At 49.6% G+C, this 18,981-nt stretch overlaps 1 protein-coding gene across 3 annotated transcripts in view; it reads left to right on the plus strand.

Annotated features, from left to right (window-relative positions):
* LOC134958580 (protein SSUH2 homolog) overlaps window positions 1–18,981 on the plus strand; it is a 77,405-nt gene that overhangs the window by 54,491 nt on the left and 3,933 nt on the right. For 2 of the 3 annotated variants that reach the window (XR_010187069.1, XR_010187070.1), the window contains exons 13-16: window positions 2,605–2,835; window positions 8,838–8,874; window positions 17,915–17,974; window positions 18,051–18,263. Coding sequence is in view for 1 of the 3 variants with exons in the window: in XM_063941277.1 (XP_063797347.1) it covers window positions 2,605–2,745 (141 nt within the window). In the remaining 2 variants the exon portion in view is untranslated. Of the gene's footprint in view, window positions 1–2,604; window positions 7,324–8,837; window positions 8,875–17,914; window positions 17,975–18,050; window positions 18,264–18,981 lie in introns of those variants that run through there. The other variant, XM_063941277.1, reaches the window with a different exon arrangement.

Genomic DNA, 18,981 nt, shown 5'->3' on the forward strand with positions numbered 1-18,981 from the left:
ACACTACGATCACCAGAACGAAGAAAAAACCTAGTAATGCCGTAAGTAAATTACCTAACTTAATAGCAAATTTACTTGGCGCAGTCGCACTGCGGACATTGCGCATGCGCATTAGCGACTAATCGCTCCATTGTGGGGAAAAATAACGAGCGATCAACTTGGAATGACCACCATGGTGAGGTGTAAATGATGGGGGACAGGTATGTGGAGGTGTAATGATGTGGGACAGGTATGGTTAGGTGTAAATGATGGGGGACAGGTATGGTGAGGTGTAAGGATGGGGGACAGGTATGGGGAGGAGTAAATGATGAGGGACAGGTATGGCGAGGAGTAAATAATGGGGAACAGGTATGGGGAGGAATAAATGATGGGGGACAGGTATGGTGAGGTGTAAATGATGGGGAACAGGTATGGTGAGGTGTAAATGATGGGGGACAGGTATGGTGAGGAGTTAATGATGTGGGACAGGTATGGTGAGGTGTAAATGAAGGGGGACAGGTATGGTGAGGTGTAAGGATGGGGGACAGGTATGGGGAGGAGTAAATGATGAGGGACAGGTATAGCGAGGAGTAAATAATGGGGAACAGGTATGGTGAGGAATAAATGATGTGGGACAGGTATGGTGAGGTGTAAATGATTGGGGACACGTATGGTGAGGTGTAAATGATGGGGGACAGGTATGGTGAGGTGTAATGATGTTGGACAGGTATGGTGAGGTGTAAATGATGGGGGACAGGTATGGTGAAGTGTAAATGATGAGGGACAGGTATGTGGTGTAATGATGGGGGACAGGTATGGTGAGGTGTAATGATGTGGGACAGGTATGGTGAGGTGTACATGATGGGGGACAGGTAGGGTGAGGTGTAAATGATGGGGGACAGGTAGGGTGAGGTGTAAATGATGTGGGACAGGTATGGTGAGGTGTAATGATGTGGGACAGGTATGGTGAGGTGTAATGATGTGGGACAGGTATGGTGAGGTGTACATGATGGGGGACAGGTAGGGTGAGGTGTAAATGATGGGGGACAGGTAGGGTGAGGTGTAAATGATGTGGGACAGGTATGGTGAGGTGTAATGATGGTGGACAGGTACGTGGAGGTGTAATGATGTGTGGCAGGTATGGTGAGGTGTAATGATGTGGGACAGGTATGGTGAGGTGTAATGATGTGGGACAGGTATGGTGAGGTGTAATGATGTGGGACAGGTATGGTGATGTGTAATGATGTGGGACAGGTATGGTGAGGTGTACATGATGTGGGGCAGGTATGGTGAGGTGTAATGATGTGGGACAGGTATGGTGAGGTGTACATGATGTGGGGCAGGTATGGTGAGGTGTAATGATGTGGGACAGGTATGGTGAGGTGTACATGATGTGGGGCAGGTATGGTGAGGTGTAATGATGTGGGACAGGTATGGTGAGGTGTAAATGATGGGGGACAGGTAGGGTGAGGTGTAAATGATGGGGGACAGGTATGGTGAGGTGTAATGATGTGGGACAGGTATGGTGAGGAGTAAATGATGGGGGACAGGTATGGTGAGGTGTAATGATGTGGGACAGGTATGGTGAGGTGTACATGATGTGGGGCAGGTATGGTGAGGTGTAATGATGTGGGACAGGTATGGTGAGGTGTAAATGATGGGGAACAGGTATGGTGAGGTGTAAATGATGGGGGACAGGTATGGTGAGGTGTAATGATGTGGGACAGGTATGGTGAGGTGTAAATGATGTGGGACAGGTATGGTGAGGTGTAAATGATGTGGGACAGGTATGGTGAGGTGTAATGATGTGGGACAGGTATGGTGAGGTGTACATGATGTGGGGCTGGTATGGTGAGGTGTAATGATGTGGGACAGGTAAGGTGAGGTGTAAATGATGGGGGACAGGTAGGGTGAGGTGTAAATGATGGGGGACAGGTATGGTGAGGTGTAATGATGTGGGACAGGTATGGTGAGGTGTACATGATGTGGGGCAGGTATGGTGAGGTGTAAATGATGGGGGACAGGTATGGTGAGGTGTAATGATGTGGGACAGGTATGGTGAGGTGTACATGATGTGGGGCAGGTATGGTGAGGTGTAATGATGTGGGACAGGTATGGTGATGTGTACATGATGTGGGGCAGGTATGGTGAGGTGTAATGATGTGGGACAGGTATGGTGAGGTGTAAATGATGGGGGACAGGTATGGTGAGGTGTAATGATGTGGGACAGGTATGGTGAGGTGTAAATGATGTGGGACAGGTATGGTGAGGTGTAAATGATGGGGGACAGGTATGGTGAGGTGTAATGATGTGGGACAGGTATGGTGAGGTGTAAATGATGTGGGACAGGTATGGTGAGGTGTAAATGATGTCGGACAGGTAGGGTGAGGTGTAACTGATGAGGACAGGTATGGTAACTGTCATTTTCAAACACAGCCTGTAACATGGCGGTTAGAGGCTGATTGGCTGGTACTTAATCTCTCTTCACTTTATCACTCTCCAAGTCTTAGTAAATCTCTCCCACTTATCACATTAGGAGTCCTCTGTGATGTATACTTTCTCTATAATGCATAGTATGAGGCATAGTACCCCATATATAATAATACATTTACTCTATATCCTCAGAGACACGGCATTGAGTGGCTGCCGCTCACCAAGGTGGTATACATTTGGAAAGGCAATCGATACGACTACTTTGTCTATGGGAAGGAGAACAAGGTTTATACTGACAATTACCCTCAGAAGTGCTGCTGTGCCGTCATGTGACCTGGAATTACTCCACGCGACTTTAACTATCCAGCCTCAGTCACCTCACTATGCAGAGGGAGGCACCAGCCTGCAAGCTGTTACACCCCAGTATGAGGCATCTTGTAACATTATGTGCTGTTGTGTATGTAATATGGCCCTAGGACCAGCGCTGTTACAGTAACATGTAATCAGGCTGCTCTCCGCATATGGGTCATGTTTAAGTTTCTAAAAAGTGGAATTAATATTTAAAGTATATATCCGCCAGCTTGTGCCTTTTTTGTTACTTCATTAAATGTAAGAGCTGCATAATTTTTATCAACCATGTAAAATTCCTTTTATTAATTCACTTTTTAAAAACTTCTACCTAAATATGACTTAGTAGTAGTGCGGATATAAAGCAATCGCCGTGGTAATCCGGGGCCTTTTCCTGTGGATCTGCAATGTTTATATACAGTATAAGTCACAGTATATTACTATTGTAGTCATTTTTAATACTAATTGTTTAGCACCATAATAATTTTTTAATTGTATAAAAAGAGAACTGGTTACTACAATCTGTCGTCTCGGACCCATGTTCCTCTGCGGGACGATACTTTGGGGCTGATTCAGAGTGAGACACAAATGCCGTGTTTACTGCGATCCTGTACACAGCGAATCTGGGAGAATATGCTAATTCTGCAGCTGCAAGTATTTGTACAAAGACGCCAACCCATGGTATCTCTGATTGTGTACAGTGACGCAATGTCCGTCACAAGTAAGTCGCAGGCTCAGACATGCTTCCAAAATGGCTGCGGCATGCCTACATTTAACAAGCCACCCCTATTACCTCCTACAGACGATGAATACCCGTCGCTCACTTTGCAAATTAATTCTCACTGCATCCACCATCGCTAATTAATCACTACATTAGTGCGAATCTGACACATGCGCAGTGCAAGAAAATAAAAAAATCGCTCAACTGCGCAAAGTTCACCTTGTCTCATCGTTTGAAGTGAACTGAATAAATGGATATTGGGCTTTGTGTATAATTATATATGGGGGGTCATTCTGACCCGATCGCACACTGCAGTTTATCGCAGCGGTGCGATTGGGTCAGAACTGCGCATGCGCCGGCGCCGCAGTGCGCCGGAGCATGCCAGACAGCCGGAGGCCGTCGGGCCGCTACGATCGCCTCTGCCTGATTGACAGGCAGAGGCGGTCGCAGGGTGGGGGGCGAAATGGCGGCGTTTGGCCGCTGTTTTGTGGGCGTGGTCTGACATGCGGGGCGAGCTAGCCCTGTGCTGGGCGTCCCCCCGCATGTCAGTGTGAATGATCATAGCTACGATCATCTCGGAATGACCCCCATAGTGTATACATATAATTATATGTGTAAATGATCTCTTCTAATTGTGGCAGCCTGACACGCGGATATGGCGATTATATTTAAAGAATAATAAAAACTGGGACACATTCGCGGGGATCCATAGTAACAAAAATCAGCAATAGCAGCAAGTGTTATACTGATTAGGCTGTGGTAACGAGAAGAATCACATATTGGTAAATGGAACGCAACGCCTGGAAATGCCTTGAGCGCATAATACCGCAAGTATTACCATTGTAACAATTTGTACAAAACCAGTCAATAAAAAGTAACAATAAAACGAAATCTGGCTTAATAGAATTCCGGCTGCCTGACTCAGATATACAAATTGTTACAGTGGTAACATTAATTTCTTACATTATGTGATTATTCTCATTAACACCGTCTAATCAGGGGATACGGTCGTTAGGTTGACACAACTTAGGTCAACGGTCATTGGGTCGACATACGTTAGGTCGACAGGGTAACTAGGTCGACGTGATCATTAGGTCGACCTGTACTAGGTCGACAGGTCAAAAGGTCGACGTGAGTTTTTTCACATTTCTTATTTTTTTCCATTTTTCTGGATTTTTCCATACTTGACGATCCACGTGGACTACAATTGGGAACGGTAATCTGTGCCAAGTGCAGCAGTAGTGGAGCGAGGCACCTTGCTCGAAGCATGGCGAGCGAATACGGTGCACTAATTGGGGTTCCCCGTCATTTTACGAAGAAAACGACACCCCAAAAAAAACAAAAACTCATGTCGACCTTTTCACCTGTCGACCTATCGTGGTCAACCCAAGGACCCATACCCCTAATCAGCTATTGCTGCTTTTTTATTAGTAATACTTTGTTTTTGCTGTAGTGGTTCTTGCTAATCATTTCTAGTATTAACAATATTATTGATATATTTGTTATTATTGTGTTATATTAGACCTAATCATAAGCTCGCTCCTTAAAAGACCTGTGCCATTCGGTCATCCCACTGTGCAACTGTGTCAAATCAAACTGACGTCTGGATTGTAGATGGATAAAACAGGCAGGGTGAGGGCCCAGCATTCTGTGACGCAGCGCACCATCCGTAGGACAGGTGTTATCAGGCTACGACCATCGAGATAATAGCTGCTTAGCAAAACTACAAATGAGTAAATAGGAGATCAGAGGGAAATGTATGTGGGGGTATTTCAAAATTGGTAAATGGAACGCAACCCCTGGAGGTGCCAAGAACACATGATACCGGAAGTATATCTTAAACGTCAGGATTAGATTAGAACAATGGGTAAGAGCAGGGAGCGGGAGGTAGAGAAGTGAAGCGTAAGAGCAGGGAGCGGGAGGTAGAGAGGTGAAGCGTAAGAGCAGGGAGCGGGAGGTAGAGAGGTGAAGCGTAAGAGCAGGGAGCGGGAGGTAGAGAGGTGAAGCGTAAGAGCAGGGAGCGGGAGGTAGAGAGGTGAAGCGTAAGAGCAGGAGGTAGAGAGGTGAAGCGTAAGAGCAGGGAGCGGGAGGTAGAGAGGTGAAGCGTAAGAGCAGGGAGCGGGAGGTAGAGAGGTGAAGCGTAAGAGCAGGGAGCGGGAGGTAGAGAGGTGAAGCGTAAGAGCAGGGAGCGGGAGGTAGAGAGGTGAAGCGTAAGAGCAGGGAGCGGGAGGTAGAGAGGTGAAGCGTAAGAGCAGGGAGCGGGAGGTAGAGAGGTGAAGCGTAAGAGCAGGGAGCGGGAGGTAGAGAGGTGAAGCGTAAGAGCAGGGAGCGGGAGGTAGAGAGGTGAAGCGTAAGAGCAGGGAGCGGGAGGTAGAGAGGTGAAGCGTAAGTTGCAGGGAGCGGGAGGTAGAGAGGTGAAGCGTAAGAGCAGGGAGCGGGAGGTAGAGAGGTGAAGCGTAAGAGCAGGGAGCGGGAGGTAGAGAGGTGAAGCGTAAGTTGCAGGGAGCGGGAGGTAGAGAGGTGAAGCGTAAGTTGCAGGGAGCGGGAGGTAGAGAGGTGAAGCCGCTTCCTGATGACAGGTGTGAGGTTCATGAGCTATTAGGGCAGAATCTCAATATTTAGGTAGATGGAATTATCTTGTTTTTTTAAATGGGGTTATAAATCTGCTGCCCATTTATCTATAAATTGGTATATGGAGTCAAATTTATATTTCCATACTCCCTATATGCATATAAGTTTCCCTATAAAGAGATCTAGTATATGCGGAGAGGTACTGCGTTCTTTGTGTCTCGGAGAAGCATAGGCCCTCATTCCGAGTTGTTCGCTCGGTAAATTTCATCGCATCGCAGCGATTTTCCGCTTAGTGCGCATGCGCAATGTTCGCACTGCGACTGCGCCAAGTAAATCTGCTATGCACTTAGTAATTTTACTCACGGCTTTTTCATCGTTCTGGCGATCGTAATGTGATTGACAGGAAATGGGTGTTACTGGGCGGAAACAGGCCGTTTTATGGGCGTGTGGGAAAAAACGCTACCGTTTCCGGAAAAAACGCAGGAGTGGCCGGAGAAACGGAGGAGTGTCTGGGCGAACGCTGGGAGTGTTTGTGACGTCAAACCAGGAACGACAAGCACTGAACTGATCGCAGATGCCGAGTAAGTCTGAAGCTACTCAGAAACTGCTACGAGGTGTGTAATCGCAATATTGCGAATACTTCGTTCGCAATTTTAAGAAGCTAAGATTCACTCCCAGTAGGCGGCGGCTTAGCATGAGCAAATCTACTAAAATCGCCTTGCGAGCGATCAACTCGGAATGAGGGCCATAGTTTCCAAGATATGAAACCTCTCCCCTAACCCATGTCACAAACACTGTATTTATAGTCATATCATTGCTGAAATAGCAGAGAGTAATATGGACACCCCCTGTTTTCCTCTTGTGGGGGACGTTATGCCCAAATATGTGACTGTGAGTTATAAGTTATATGAGCATTTCAGGGGGGGCCCGCATTAGTTATCGAATGAGCCAATCAGGGCCTCAGCTGACCCCACCAAAGGTGCGATATTCTGGTGATAAAGAGTGTTTGCGGCTTGTGATCAGGGCTGGAAATGAGGCTCCATCACAGAGGAGTTTTCACCTGCAGGTCTCTGCACCTTTCCCACCGTTACCCTGCGGACAGACCGAGCTGCGTGTTAAGGCTGCAAGTTAATCCTGTTTTATTTACTCCTTTGCTTACTTGTATGTATATTCTTTGTAACTCTTTTATCTTGTAACCACTACTTTTTGTAACTTTCTGAAATAAGCATTGTACCCTTGTTTTTTGGTAAAATAAACGTCCATTTGTTTAATCTGTCGTATAAATGCTTCCAGAACACAAATTCTTTGAAGAGACTATTGGATCGATAAATGATGCTATAAATTGTGATTAATTGCCAAGTAGGGTGTGACAACGCACTGCGTGGACGTCTGTTCACAGAGCCTATGCGCAATTGTCATACAGAGGTGTTATTGATTGATGAAACAGGAGGCACACAACCATACTGCGCGGAGGTCTGTGTGCAATTGGAAATATTAATAAATTGCTGAAGCAGGGAGCGTTATCCCAGACTGCGTGGATGTGGCTATCGCTAAGCCTTGTGCACAAAGTAAAGGCCGAATCGCAGACTGCGGGACACGGGGTCGGCTGTGCTTGTATATTTGAACTATAATTAGTGCACGGTTATAAATGACTGCAATGGGAGCCTCACCAACAGACTACGTGGATGCGTGGGAGCCGCTACCTAAATGCAATCAGTATAACAGGTGTGTCGAAAGGCCCACAACTTCCCTGGTTTTATTGTAGAATTATTTGTGGGTTCTGGCATTGTGGTAGAGACCCGGGTCAGGTGACCTTGCAGTGCTTGCGGGTCCCTGACAACAGGACATGGAAACCAATGGGTTATATCTCCTATATAATAGCCCTATTCTGTGACCTTGTGATTCATTTGCTAACGCTGGGCGGAGTCACAACAGTGGGCGGAGTTATTCAAATGAGTCACAGAGATCTGGCCAAATCTACAGGAGACTAGGAGCAGAAGCAGATAGCATGGACATTGGGCATGTCACAGACAGGGCTGCATACCTCCCAGCTTTCTGCAGGAGCTTTCTCCAGGCAGAAGGAGGGAAACACTCGGCGAAAAGGGGGCGTGGCTTCACGGGAGGGTCCCCGTTTTCGTCAGTGAGGGGGCATGCCCAGCGCTCTGTGAGCTGCTGGTGTAACGTTTGAGTAGATATTTAATGAAACGATATTATTTTTCTTTTTACCTCTTGGTGATTGTTCGAAGTATTTTCTTTCTTGACTCTTCGCAGAGAGGTGAGGATATTCTTTATCAATAAATGACCGTCACTTTCTTTGCTACGTTATAACTAAATATTTATTTATGAGTATGAATGTTTTTTTTAAAAGAACTCTATAAAATTTACAGAATTAAAGAAGGTTGAAGACAAATTTCAATTTCATTCAATTTTCAGATATGAATCCCATATTTCACCCTCAAACCCGTAAACACATTTATTGATCGGCTCCGTGTGGAATCTTCTCTTATTCTCTGGTCAGGAGTCACCTAAAACCCAATTGTTAACTCATACTGAACATACATAAATATAAGTATTGTTATATGTTAAAATCAATTACCAACTAGCATATAATAACATTTTTTATGCGAAGTTATACTCTATATCTTTCCCTACCATAGCGCTCTTATAAATATTATATATCTCAATGTCTTTTAAAACAAATGGAAAATGTTATTTATGGTGCACTAGTCAATCCTATATAAGGAAGTAATCACTCTCAGACTGACTGTTCTTTTTCCTTTCGCAGGGTTAGTCCAGATGACGATTTAACTCAATCAAACTAGGTGAGTATGATAAATGTCTCTATAGTTATTGGTTATTGATATTTTGCACAGAGATGAAATAAATATTAAATTATCACTCCTGAAGTGCTGGATTTATTACTTTAGTCTTAGGTCTCTGTGTGTTTAGTAACTTGAGTGCATTACCATTAAATTATGTCAGGGAGGTTGCTTTCTAACAGGAGGTGCAGGACGCTGACGGCTGTAGTCTGTAATCAACTCTGTCTTTAGCTGTCCCTCTGCTGTGATCCAATCTTAAATAGATATGGTGTTTTCTTATACTGCAGTATTTATTTGTAATAAGTGCACTTATTAGTTCTTTTTTATGTTTTTACATTCTCTGGTTGTTGTACCAGTGTTGTTGCAATGCAGGTTAGTGTTTAGCAACATGCACTATACCTGAACCGTACTTTAACTGTGAGAGGTTCCTGGTCCATATATGGGTGGTGGATCCGCTTTCTCCAGCCCTCCTCCTTCACTGCCTGAATACTAGGGCTTCTAGATTGGTCCCGCCCAGCGCTGTCAATCACTGGCAGGCCGCACCTTTCTTCCGCTGGTCTCTCCGAGGAAGCCGCCGCCTACTCCCGCCTCTTGGGCGGATCGAGAACACCTCCTAAGGTCAGTCACCGGGGCCCTGGAGGACGGTCACTTGCAGCACTATCATCCGCTGCACTGCTGAACCGGAGTTTCCCCACCGCCTCCTCGGATCAGTCCCGCCAGCCGGAGCTCAGGTAGCACACCTCTCCCCACTTCTGTGTCCTCCGTCAACTGCGCCACGAACCCCTGCTCCTGCCGCGTGAGAGCTCCCAACCGTCTCCTCTCTCGTGCGGGACGGTTCTCTCGAGGCTGCTCGTGCCGCCCGGCTCTTCCCTCCGGCAGCACTGTCCCCTTCGCAGTGCTTGTCCATGGGGAACACTCTGCAAATTAGTTTTCCCTCGGGGAGGTACGCACAACTCTCCCAAACCATGGCACTTCCCTCTGTGAGGGACACATATCAAAATAGCCACTGCTATTTTCCTCTGTGAGGGATGCATAAAGTAATGCACAGTTATATGTGCAGGCGACACACCATTAAACCTTATGCACTACCATATTAATTATGCAATATTATTAATTCCATTTTTAATCTATCAGGGTGTCACACTGGCATGCCCCCAGGGGCTGATTATGAGTCCGGGGGGCCCAGGGCACTTGAGACAGGGGAGCCCTATCTCATAGCTGTGCCTGCTGGGGGTTGGGGGCGTGGCCTAATCGCGGCCCGCGCGGCCACGCCCCCTTATGCAAATTCCGATTTTTGTTTTTATTTTTTTTATGGGATTTTGGCCCCTAGGCTAGGGCTAAATCCAGAGGAGGTGGTCGCTCCCCCCTACACACCCGCACAGGGAGAAGAAAGCAGGGAGACTGCTGCCTCCCTGCAACACCACAGACCTGCCAATATGCAGCAGCGTGTGCTGACTGTAGCACAATGCTGCCACTGTTGCTGGCAGGACGGGGGGGGGGGAGCTTCTGAGCTGGGACAGAGCTACTCCAGCCGGGGGGGCCTCTAAAACTGTGGGGCCAACGGTACGTATCCCCCGCCCCTCCCCCCCCTTAATCCGGCTCTGCTGCTGGAACCCCCCCATTAATCCGTACCCCCTGATGCCCCCTCTCCCTCTGTCTCCACTATTCACCGCTGCTCTGCTAAGCAGAACAGCGAGTACAGGAGCTTTCCAACTGCCCCCCCCCCCACCGCAGGACACTGCGACCCGCGGGTGGGACAGCGGGACAGACCCCAAAAAATGGGACTGTCCCGCGAAAATCGGGACATTTGGGAGTTATGGGGGTGTGTGAGGGGTATGTCATACAGACAGACGGGCACCGGCTCACTGTGTGCTTGACCCCCCACATCGGCATACTCAGCAGGGTCTCTCTGGTGCGGAGGAGCGTCACTTTCTGACACACTCCACGCTTCTTAGCTGCAGTTTAGTGAGGCACCTGCCGCTGTGCAGGTTCCATACTGCCTCTGTTATCTCCAGCCCCGGCAACCCCACCGCTAGCTGCAGCGCTGCCACCCGCAGTGGAGTGCACCCAGCTCATTCACACACTTTAGCTGGCGGGTAGCGCTGCAGAAATCCGAGCTGCTTGCAGGCTCTGACCCACTCCTCCCTCCAGCCGCAGCGTCTCCTGGGAGCTAACCAGTCACTCCCAGTCTCCCCTTACCACAGTGCCCGGAAGCCGTGAGGTCCGCGCCACGTGCATGCTATGACCCCCTCCTCCCTCCAGCCGCAGCATCTCCTGGGGGCTAACCAGTCATTTCCAGTCTCACCTTACCACAGTGCCCGGCAGCTGCGCGAGGTCTGCGGTGTGTGACTGAGGAGGGGGGGGGAGGGATGCGGACTGGCAGAGAAAGCAGGACTCCAGCCTGAGAGAGTCAGCCATGCCAAGTCTCCAGCAGCAGCAGATCCCAACAGGTTGGAATGGAACAGCAGCAGCCAGCAGCAGTGACTCCGGTAAGACACATCTGTCTGTCACCACTGTTTTGTCCCTAATACCAATCTCTCCCGTGCCCTGTGTTCTGTCATGTCCCTGGCCTTGCCCTGCCACCCTTATTCTGGCCCTTTCACCCTTATCCTGGCCCTGTCACCCTTATGCTGGCCCTGTAACCCCTATCCTGGCCCTGTCACCCCTGTGCTTGCCCTGTGAACCCTATACTGGCCCCGTCACCCCTACCCTGGCCCTGTCGCCCCTATCCTGTCCCCGTCACCCCTGTCCTGGCCCCGTCACCCCTGTCCTGGCCCCGTCACCCCTGTCCTGGCCCCGTCACCCCTGTCCTGGCCCCGTCAACCCTGTACTGACCCCGTCACCCCTGTCCTGGCCCTGTTACTGCATACCCTCCAACTACCTTTTATGGCATGTACAGTACCCGCAGCGCCTCCAGACCTCTCCCCAATGCACCACACCTCCGCACCTTCCCCTCCACCACATGCGGCACTCCACCCCTCCCCCACATGCTGTGCCTCCAGACCCCCTACACCACCCGTGGCTCCCACTCCTCCACCCCTTCACCACCCACAGCACCTCCAGGCCCCTTCCACCATTCACCCCCCTTATACGTCTCCCCCCACACCTGCCCCCCTCCACCCGCAGCATCTGCAGACACCCTCCTCCATCAGCGGTCCCCCCCTCACCCACCCCTCCCCCACCAATGGCACCCCTGCACCTGCCCCTCCACCACCTGCAGCACCTCCGGACCTCCTTTCCCATCCGCCGCAACACCCGTACCTGCCCCTACCCTACCCATGGTGCCTGCGGTCCCCTACCCAACCCCCGGCACACCCGTCCCTTCCCATCCCACAGCACCTCCGGAACCCTTCACCCATCCACAACATCCCCACACCTGCCCCTCTCCCACCCGTGGCACCCCTGCCCCTCCCCCACCTGCGGTGCCTCCGGACCCCTCCCCCATCTGCATCCCCCACTCCTCTGCCCCTCCCCCACGCGCAGCACCTCCCGAACCTTCTCCATCCGGTCCCCACCCCCACTTCTGCCTCCCCTCCACCCGCAGCATCTACAGACACCATCCGCAGTCCCCCCCGCACCCGCTACATTCTGTACATCGTGCCCTGCAGGTGCTGTTCACGCCGTCACAAGGGGCTGCGCCTCCTTCACCATCGCACGCCCTTTCATTGTGCAATATTTAACCACTAACAAAGGAATGCAGGTAATACTCCATATAATACAAATATTAAACCCCAGAAAGGCATGCAAGGGTTAAGGGGGCGTAGCCCCTTGCGACGGTGTGAAGAGCGCCCGTAGGGCGCGATGAAGCACCTAGTATAAGGTAAGGATAGAAGGATGGCTGTGCAGCAAACTAAATTCATTTGCGGAATGAATTCCTCTTCAGCAGCCTATTTAACAAAATTGTCTCCCTCATCAATCCAATCTGGCCTTCCCAATCAGAATCCGCATCAGGACCCTGCTAGGCTCAGCCTCAGAAACATAGGCGTCACCATAGTACAGGATGGCTTATGGATGAAATAGGGACATAGTACAAGCCACATATACAAGGCCAAGCACGACATAGTACTCTAAGGAGAGATATCAAAGTGCCAGGCAAGGGACGGTTGTACTGGTGAAACCAGGGGTCCCAAACCTCTTGGTACACTGCAACATGTTCATTAAGGAGGGCTGTAATGTATTCCATGGAAGCAGGGGCGCATTAAGAGTGGAGTTGGGGCCCAGACAGAGACTGCACACAGGCCCACTCCTCTCTTAGACCAGGATGTACTAAAGGAAGAATGTGGTAAAACCCCCATTTTCAATGTACTAGACCCTGGCCGCCTGCTTAACTATGTGGAGGGTAATGTCAGCTTTTTCGGGTGTTACCCTGTAGAAGCCTATGGGCTTTTTTCTGCATCCTGCTGCCTCTGCCCCCCCCTCCCCTTCATCTGTGTGCTGGCAGCCACCCGACACGGTCCCAGATCCCCCAACCTCCTCTTAGGGATGACCATTGACCATCGATGATTAAAAATAAACGATGGTCTATGACCGATGTTGAATACTTTTACAAATGATGGGGGAGTACCAGATGGTTTCCCACCATCAATGGTTTAGGGCTACTGAATTATTATTTTTTCCTCGTAATGTCAGAGCGCTGAGCTTAGCCCTGCCCCCTGACACCAGTGCAGCCCTGCCCCCAGGCTCTGATTGGCCCACATTACAGTTAACAGTAATGCAGGGGGTGACCATTACAGATGGTTTTACACCATCGAGGTTATCCATCAATGGTACCAGCGATGGTGACCATCGATGGATAACCTACCGATGGCCATCCCTACCTCCCCCCCTACAACACAGCCGATCTGCAGGGGGAGGAGGAGAAGGAGAAGCCCCAGGACTCCCTGCAGACATCACCTCCTGGTACTAGGAGCTGCAGGACACTCACGCACACCTCCTTATCCGGCGGTGCAGGTATCGCAAGGGGCAGCTCTTATTGCATTGCGATAATAATCGTACATACAGGGGCGTAGGGAGGGCAGTTCTGGCGGAGCGCAAGCTCCAGGCACCGAAACCGTCAGAGGGCGCCGCTGGATCCCGGAGCTGCAGGGAGCAGGAGTAGAGCAGCGGCGGGTCCCGGAGCTGCAGCCTGCAGGGAGCGGGAGTAGAGGAGCGTGGATCCCAGAGCTGCAGGGAGCGGGAGTAGAGGAGCGGCGGATCCCGGAGCTGCAGGGAGCGGGAGTAGAGGAGCGTGGATCCCCAGAGCTGCAGGGAGCGGGAGTAGAGGAGCGTGGATCCCCAGAGCTGCAGGGAGCGGGAGTAGAGGAGCGTGGATCCCCAGAGCTGCAGGGAGCGGGAGTAGAGGAGCGTGGATCCCGGAGCTGCAGGGAGCGGGAGTAGAGGAGCGTGGATCCCGGAGCTGCAGGGAGCGGGAGTAGAGGAGCGTGGATCCCGGAGCTGCAGGGAGCGGGAGTAGAGGAGCGTGGATCCCCAGAGCTGCAGGGAGCGGGAGTAGAGGAGCGTGGATCCCCAGAGCTGCAGGGAGCGGGAGTAGAGGAGCGTGGATCCCGGAGCTGCAGGGAGCAGGAGTAGAGCAGCGGCGGGTCCCAGAGTTGCATGGAGCGGGAGTAGAGCAGCGGCGGATCCCGGAGCTGCAGCCTGCAGGGAGCGGGAGTAGAGGAGCGTGGATCCCAGAGCTGCAGGGAGCGGGAGTAGAGGAGCGGCGGATCCCAGAGCTGCAGGGAGCGGGAGTAGAGGAGCGTGGATCCCAGAGCTGCAGGGAGCGGGAGTAGAGGAGCGGCGGATCCCGGAGCTGCAGGGAGCGGGAGTAGAGGAGCGTGGATCCCAGAGCTGCAGGGAGCGGGAGTAGAGGAGCGGCGGATCCCGGAGCTGCAGGGAGCGGGAGTAGAGGAGCGGCGGATCCCGGAGCTGCAGGGAGCGGGAGTAGAGGAGCGGCGGATCCCGGAGCTGCAGGGAGCGGGAGTAGAGGAGCGGCGGATCCCGGAGCTGCAGGGAGCGGGAGTAGAGGAGCGTGGATCCCAGAGCTGCAGGGAGCGGGAGTAGAGGAGCGGCGGATCCCGGAGCTGCAGGGAGCGGGAGTAGAGGAGCGGCGGATCCCGGAGCTGCAGGGAGCGGGAGTAGAGGAGCGGCGGATCCCGGAGCTGCAGGGAGCAGGAGTAGAGGAGCGGCGGATCCCGGAGCTGCAGGGAGCGGGAGTAGAGGAGCGGCGGATCCCGGAGCTGCAGGGAGCGGGAGTAGAGGAGCGTGGATCCCAGAGCTGCAGGGAGCGGGAGTAGAGGAGCGGCGGATCCCGGTGCTGCAGGGAGGGTGAATAGAGGAGCGGCGGGTGACAGGTCCAGGAGCTACAGGGAGTGTGAGACACACACACTCTCACTCTCTGCTGGCTACCTGGTGTATTATGTATACAGCATAAGGGCTACCTGGCATATTGTGTATATAAGGGCTACCTGGTGTACTATGTATATAAGGGCTACCTGGTGTACTATGTATATAAGGGCTACCTGGTGTATTGTGTATATATGGCTACCTGGTGTATTGTGTATATATGGCTACCTGGTGTACTGTGTATATAAGGGCTACCTGGTGTATTGTGTATATAAGGGCTACCTGGTGTATTGTGTATATAAGGGCTACCTGGTGTATTGTGTATATATGGCTACCTGGTGTATTGTGTACATATGAGCTACCTTGCGTAATGTGTATATAAGTGCTACCTGGCATAATCTGTGTATAGGGCTACGTGGCGTAATTTGTGTATGGGGCTACCTGGCATAATGTATGTGTATATAAGGGCTACCTGGCGTAATGTGTATATGGGGCTACCTGGCGTAATGTGTATATGGGGCTACCTGGCGTAATGTGTGTATGGGGGCTGAGGAAGGTGATGGGGATGTATTTGTGTATATATGGGGGGGGGGGGGGGCGCCGTGACACGAGCTTGCTCCGGGTGCCATGGCTATACGCTACGCCTCTGCGTACATATGTGATAGTATCAATGCGATATTTGGTGGTATGTGTCTGCTTTCTTAGTACATCCCGGCCTTAATGCACCCCTGAAGGTCTGCGTTACCAGTAAATATTCAACACCCCCAGCTCAGGTGCACGTATATATACACTTTTACACTGATAATCTGTGTGCTGTCAATATTTTAATGTATCAGTAATAAATTGATTCTAGATTTTTAGTATACATTGGGGTAAATTTACTAAGATTCGTATTACTACCGATTTGGTGTGAAAATCATCACGAATGACATCGAAAGTGTGTTTGTGCAACTTTTTGAATTGGTTACACCTAATTTACTAAGCTGTCGTATTTGTATTTTTCGTGTTGTCCGATGTCGATGTCATTCGTGTTTTTTTTGTAAGAATGCGGCCGGTTTTGTTGTTTTTCGGCCGTGTTTTTCGGTTTTTATTACGACTGCGTCACATGTCTGTTCCGGCAGTGTTTGTCCGTTCCCGGCCGCGTTTTTTTTTTCTAAGTTTCGATTTTGTCACTCGTCCGTGATTGGTTGTATTCGTGATGGAGGAGTGTCTGTGCACATTACTATAAAAACGCCCCAAACCGTCCGCACCTCGTGGGTTTAGCTAGTGGAGAGGAGAGAGGAAGGTGTATTAGGAGTTGGTGAGTTTGGTGGATTTGTTGCGGAGTTTATCGATTGTTGAGTGCTGTACTGTGTGTGTAAGTAGTATTGTCTTACTTGTGTTGTTTTTTCAAAGTTTGTCTAATTTTTTGTCCTTGTTTTTTTTTTAAAGTCTATTGTCATTGTGAGTGAGTGAGTGAGTGTGTGTGTGTGTGTGTGTGTGTGTGTGTGTGTGTGTGTGTGTTGGTTGTGTGGGGTGTAGTGGTAGTGGAGGAGTGTGTTTTCTGTTTTTTTTTCTCTGTGTTTCTTGTAGTTTGTAGGGATTATGTCTCAGTCAGAGGTCAGTGTGGTGGAGGAGGTGAGTGAGAGGGAGGAGGTGAGTGAGAGGGAGGAGGTGAGTGAGGTGGAGGAGGTTAGTGAGAGGGAGGAGGTTAGTGAGGAGGAGGAGGGGGTGCCTGTTGCTGCGTTATCCAGTGATAGTGATGGTGCTGTGGCTCCGCAGCCACGCACCACTACCAAGACTGGGCGCAATGTTAAGTTCAGCTATGCTGAAAACATGGCTTTGGTGCGGGAGCTGATGAGGCATCATCGCCAATTGTTTGGGCAGGATGCTGCCAAGGTGTCCTCACGTAGGAAAGCTGTCCTGTGGGGTAAAGTTATAGCGGCAGTGAATAGTGAGGGTGTGGTGAGGCGGACTGAGGACACGTGCCGGAATCGCTTTTATGACATAAAGCGCTGTGTCAAGGCCAAGATGGCCAAGAAGGGGGTGGACACCCCTTCCGTGCTACTTATCGTGATTGGGAGGAGCCTGTGCGGTCCCTTATTCCTTCCGAAGTGGTTGCTGCGACTCATGTCAGGGATTCTGACCGGCCAAGGCAGGATGGTGAGTTTGTTTTTAATTATTTTGTGATATTGCATTTTGAAATATATTTATGCTGCTAATTGTTACTGTGTTTTTAAAATTAGAATCATTGTGTTGGTGAAGTAGTGCAGGCCTGTGCAACCTGTAGCGGTCAAGGTGTTTCCAAACTACAAGTCCCATCATGCATTGCCTGAGTTTTGTTATTAGTGAATGGTACATCTGTTGCAGTGCATGCTGGTATGTGTAGTTCTAATACATAATCAGAGATCTTGCTTGTCCCTATTTTTTTTTTAAGTGCTTTTTTAAAATATTGTTTTTTTTTGGTTATTGATGTTTTTTTTTTTTTTGATGCTGTTTGTATCAATTTGTTGTTGTAATTTGTACTAAAAATATTGCGCAGAATTAACCTTTGGATAAGGATTATTTAGTGCAACACCATCTTATTTTAAAAATACACACCCAATTAATGAATACAGAATAGCTTAAACAAAAAATAATTTACTTAACATTAGGTTCCAGATGTTTACATCACAATAAGGAAGTTCAGATAACAAGGAGTCTTTAAAGTATGGTCATAATGTTTTTTCAAATGTATCAACAGTACGCCAGAGAAGAACCACAGACAGGCCACAGCCAACTGATGATGATGGTGGGAATGCAGGTAAGAATTCACTGTATTCACATATTCGGATAACACATAGAAGCAAAAAAATAATAATGTTTTTCTTTTCACATAGGTTCTTCTTCTGCAAGCTGCCCTCCTCTAAGGCGGACATCACAGGGCTCTGTGAGTTTGCCTACGAGGCCCAGTAAGTCACGTCGTGTGGAGTCTGAGTCTGCGGCTCCATCTTCACCACCCAGGCGGCGCGTCTCCGCAGTGTTGCCCCAGCCACCTCTGGACATTTTGGCAAGTCCTCAAAGTGATGAGCCACGATCACCTCAGCTGTCTGGTGAGTAAAAAATGTTATGATAAAATTATTATAAGTTTTACACAGTGTGGACTATGAATGAACATGGCTAAGTCATATTAATTTTACTAAGCACTGATATGTGCAAGGTGTTATATGCAGAAAATGTTTTTTTTTGTTTATAAATGTAAAAAATAATCTGTTTGCCTTGTGCCTTTATCACCTTGCACATATCATTGTCTGTTCAAATCCTTAGGTCTTCTCATGGTTAATTCAGCTGCACCACTGTTTGTGTATTGTCTGGACAATTATATTTGTGCACATTATTAGTCAGGGCCATAATGTCAATTACCAAGCACATGTTTTTTTGTTCCAAAATTACTGCACCCATTTTCAGATGTCATGTTGGCCCTAGCATCCATTTTGTTTTTGTAATAACATTTTGTGAAAAAATTAAAATAAAAAACATTGTTTAAGACAAATGTTTAACATGGCCCACATCACCAGTTATAAACATAGGGGTATATGCAATAGCGGGCGAATCGCGGCATTAGATCCGCCTCTGTATGATTCGCCCGCTATCGCCAGCCGCAGCCCTGTCGCCGGGACCCTGGTTTCACTATATTCAATGTGAAACTGATTCGCCCCTCCCGCAGGCGGATTCCGGCCAATCGGCGAGCAGTGGGCGTGCTGAATTCGCCTTCCTGCCCAATAGCTAGGAACGGTAAAATCAGAAAAAAAAATGGCGTGGGGTCCCCCC

The sequence above is a fragment of the Pseudophryne corroboree genome, chromosome 9 (assembly GCF_028390025.1).
Source record: "Pseudophryne corroboree isolate aPseCor3 chromosome 9, aPseCor3.hap2, whole genome shotgun sequence".
Classification (NCBI taxonomy): Eukaryota; Metazoa; Chordata; class Amphibia; order Anura; family Myobatrachidae; genus Pseudophryne; species Pseudophryne corroboree.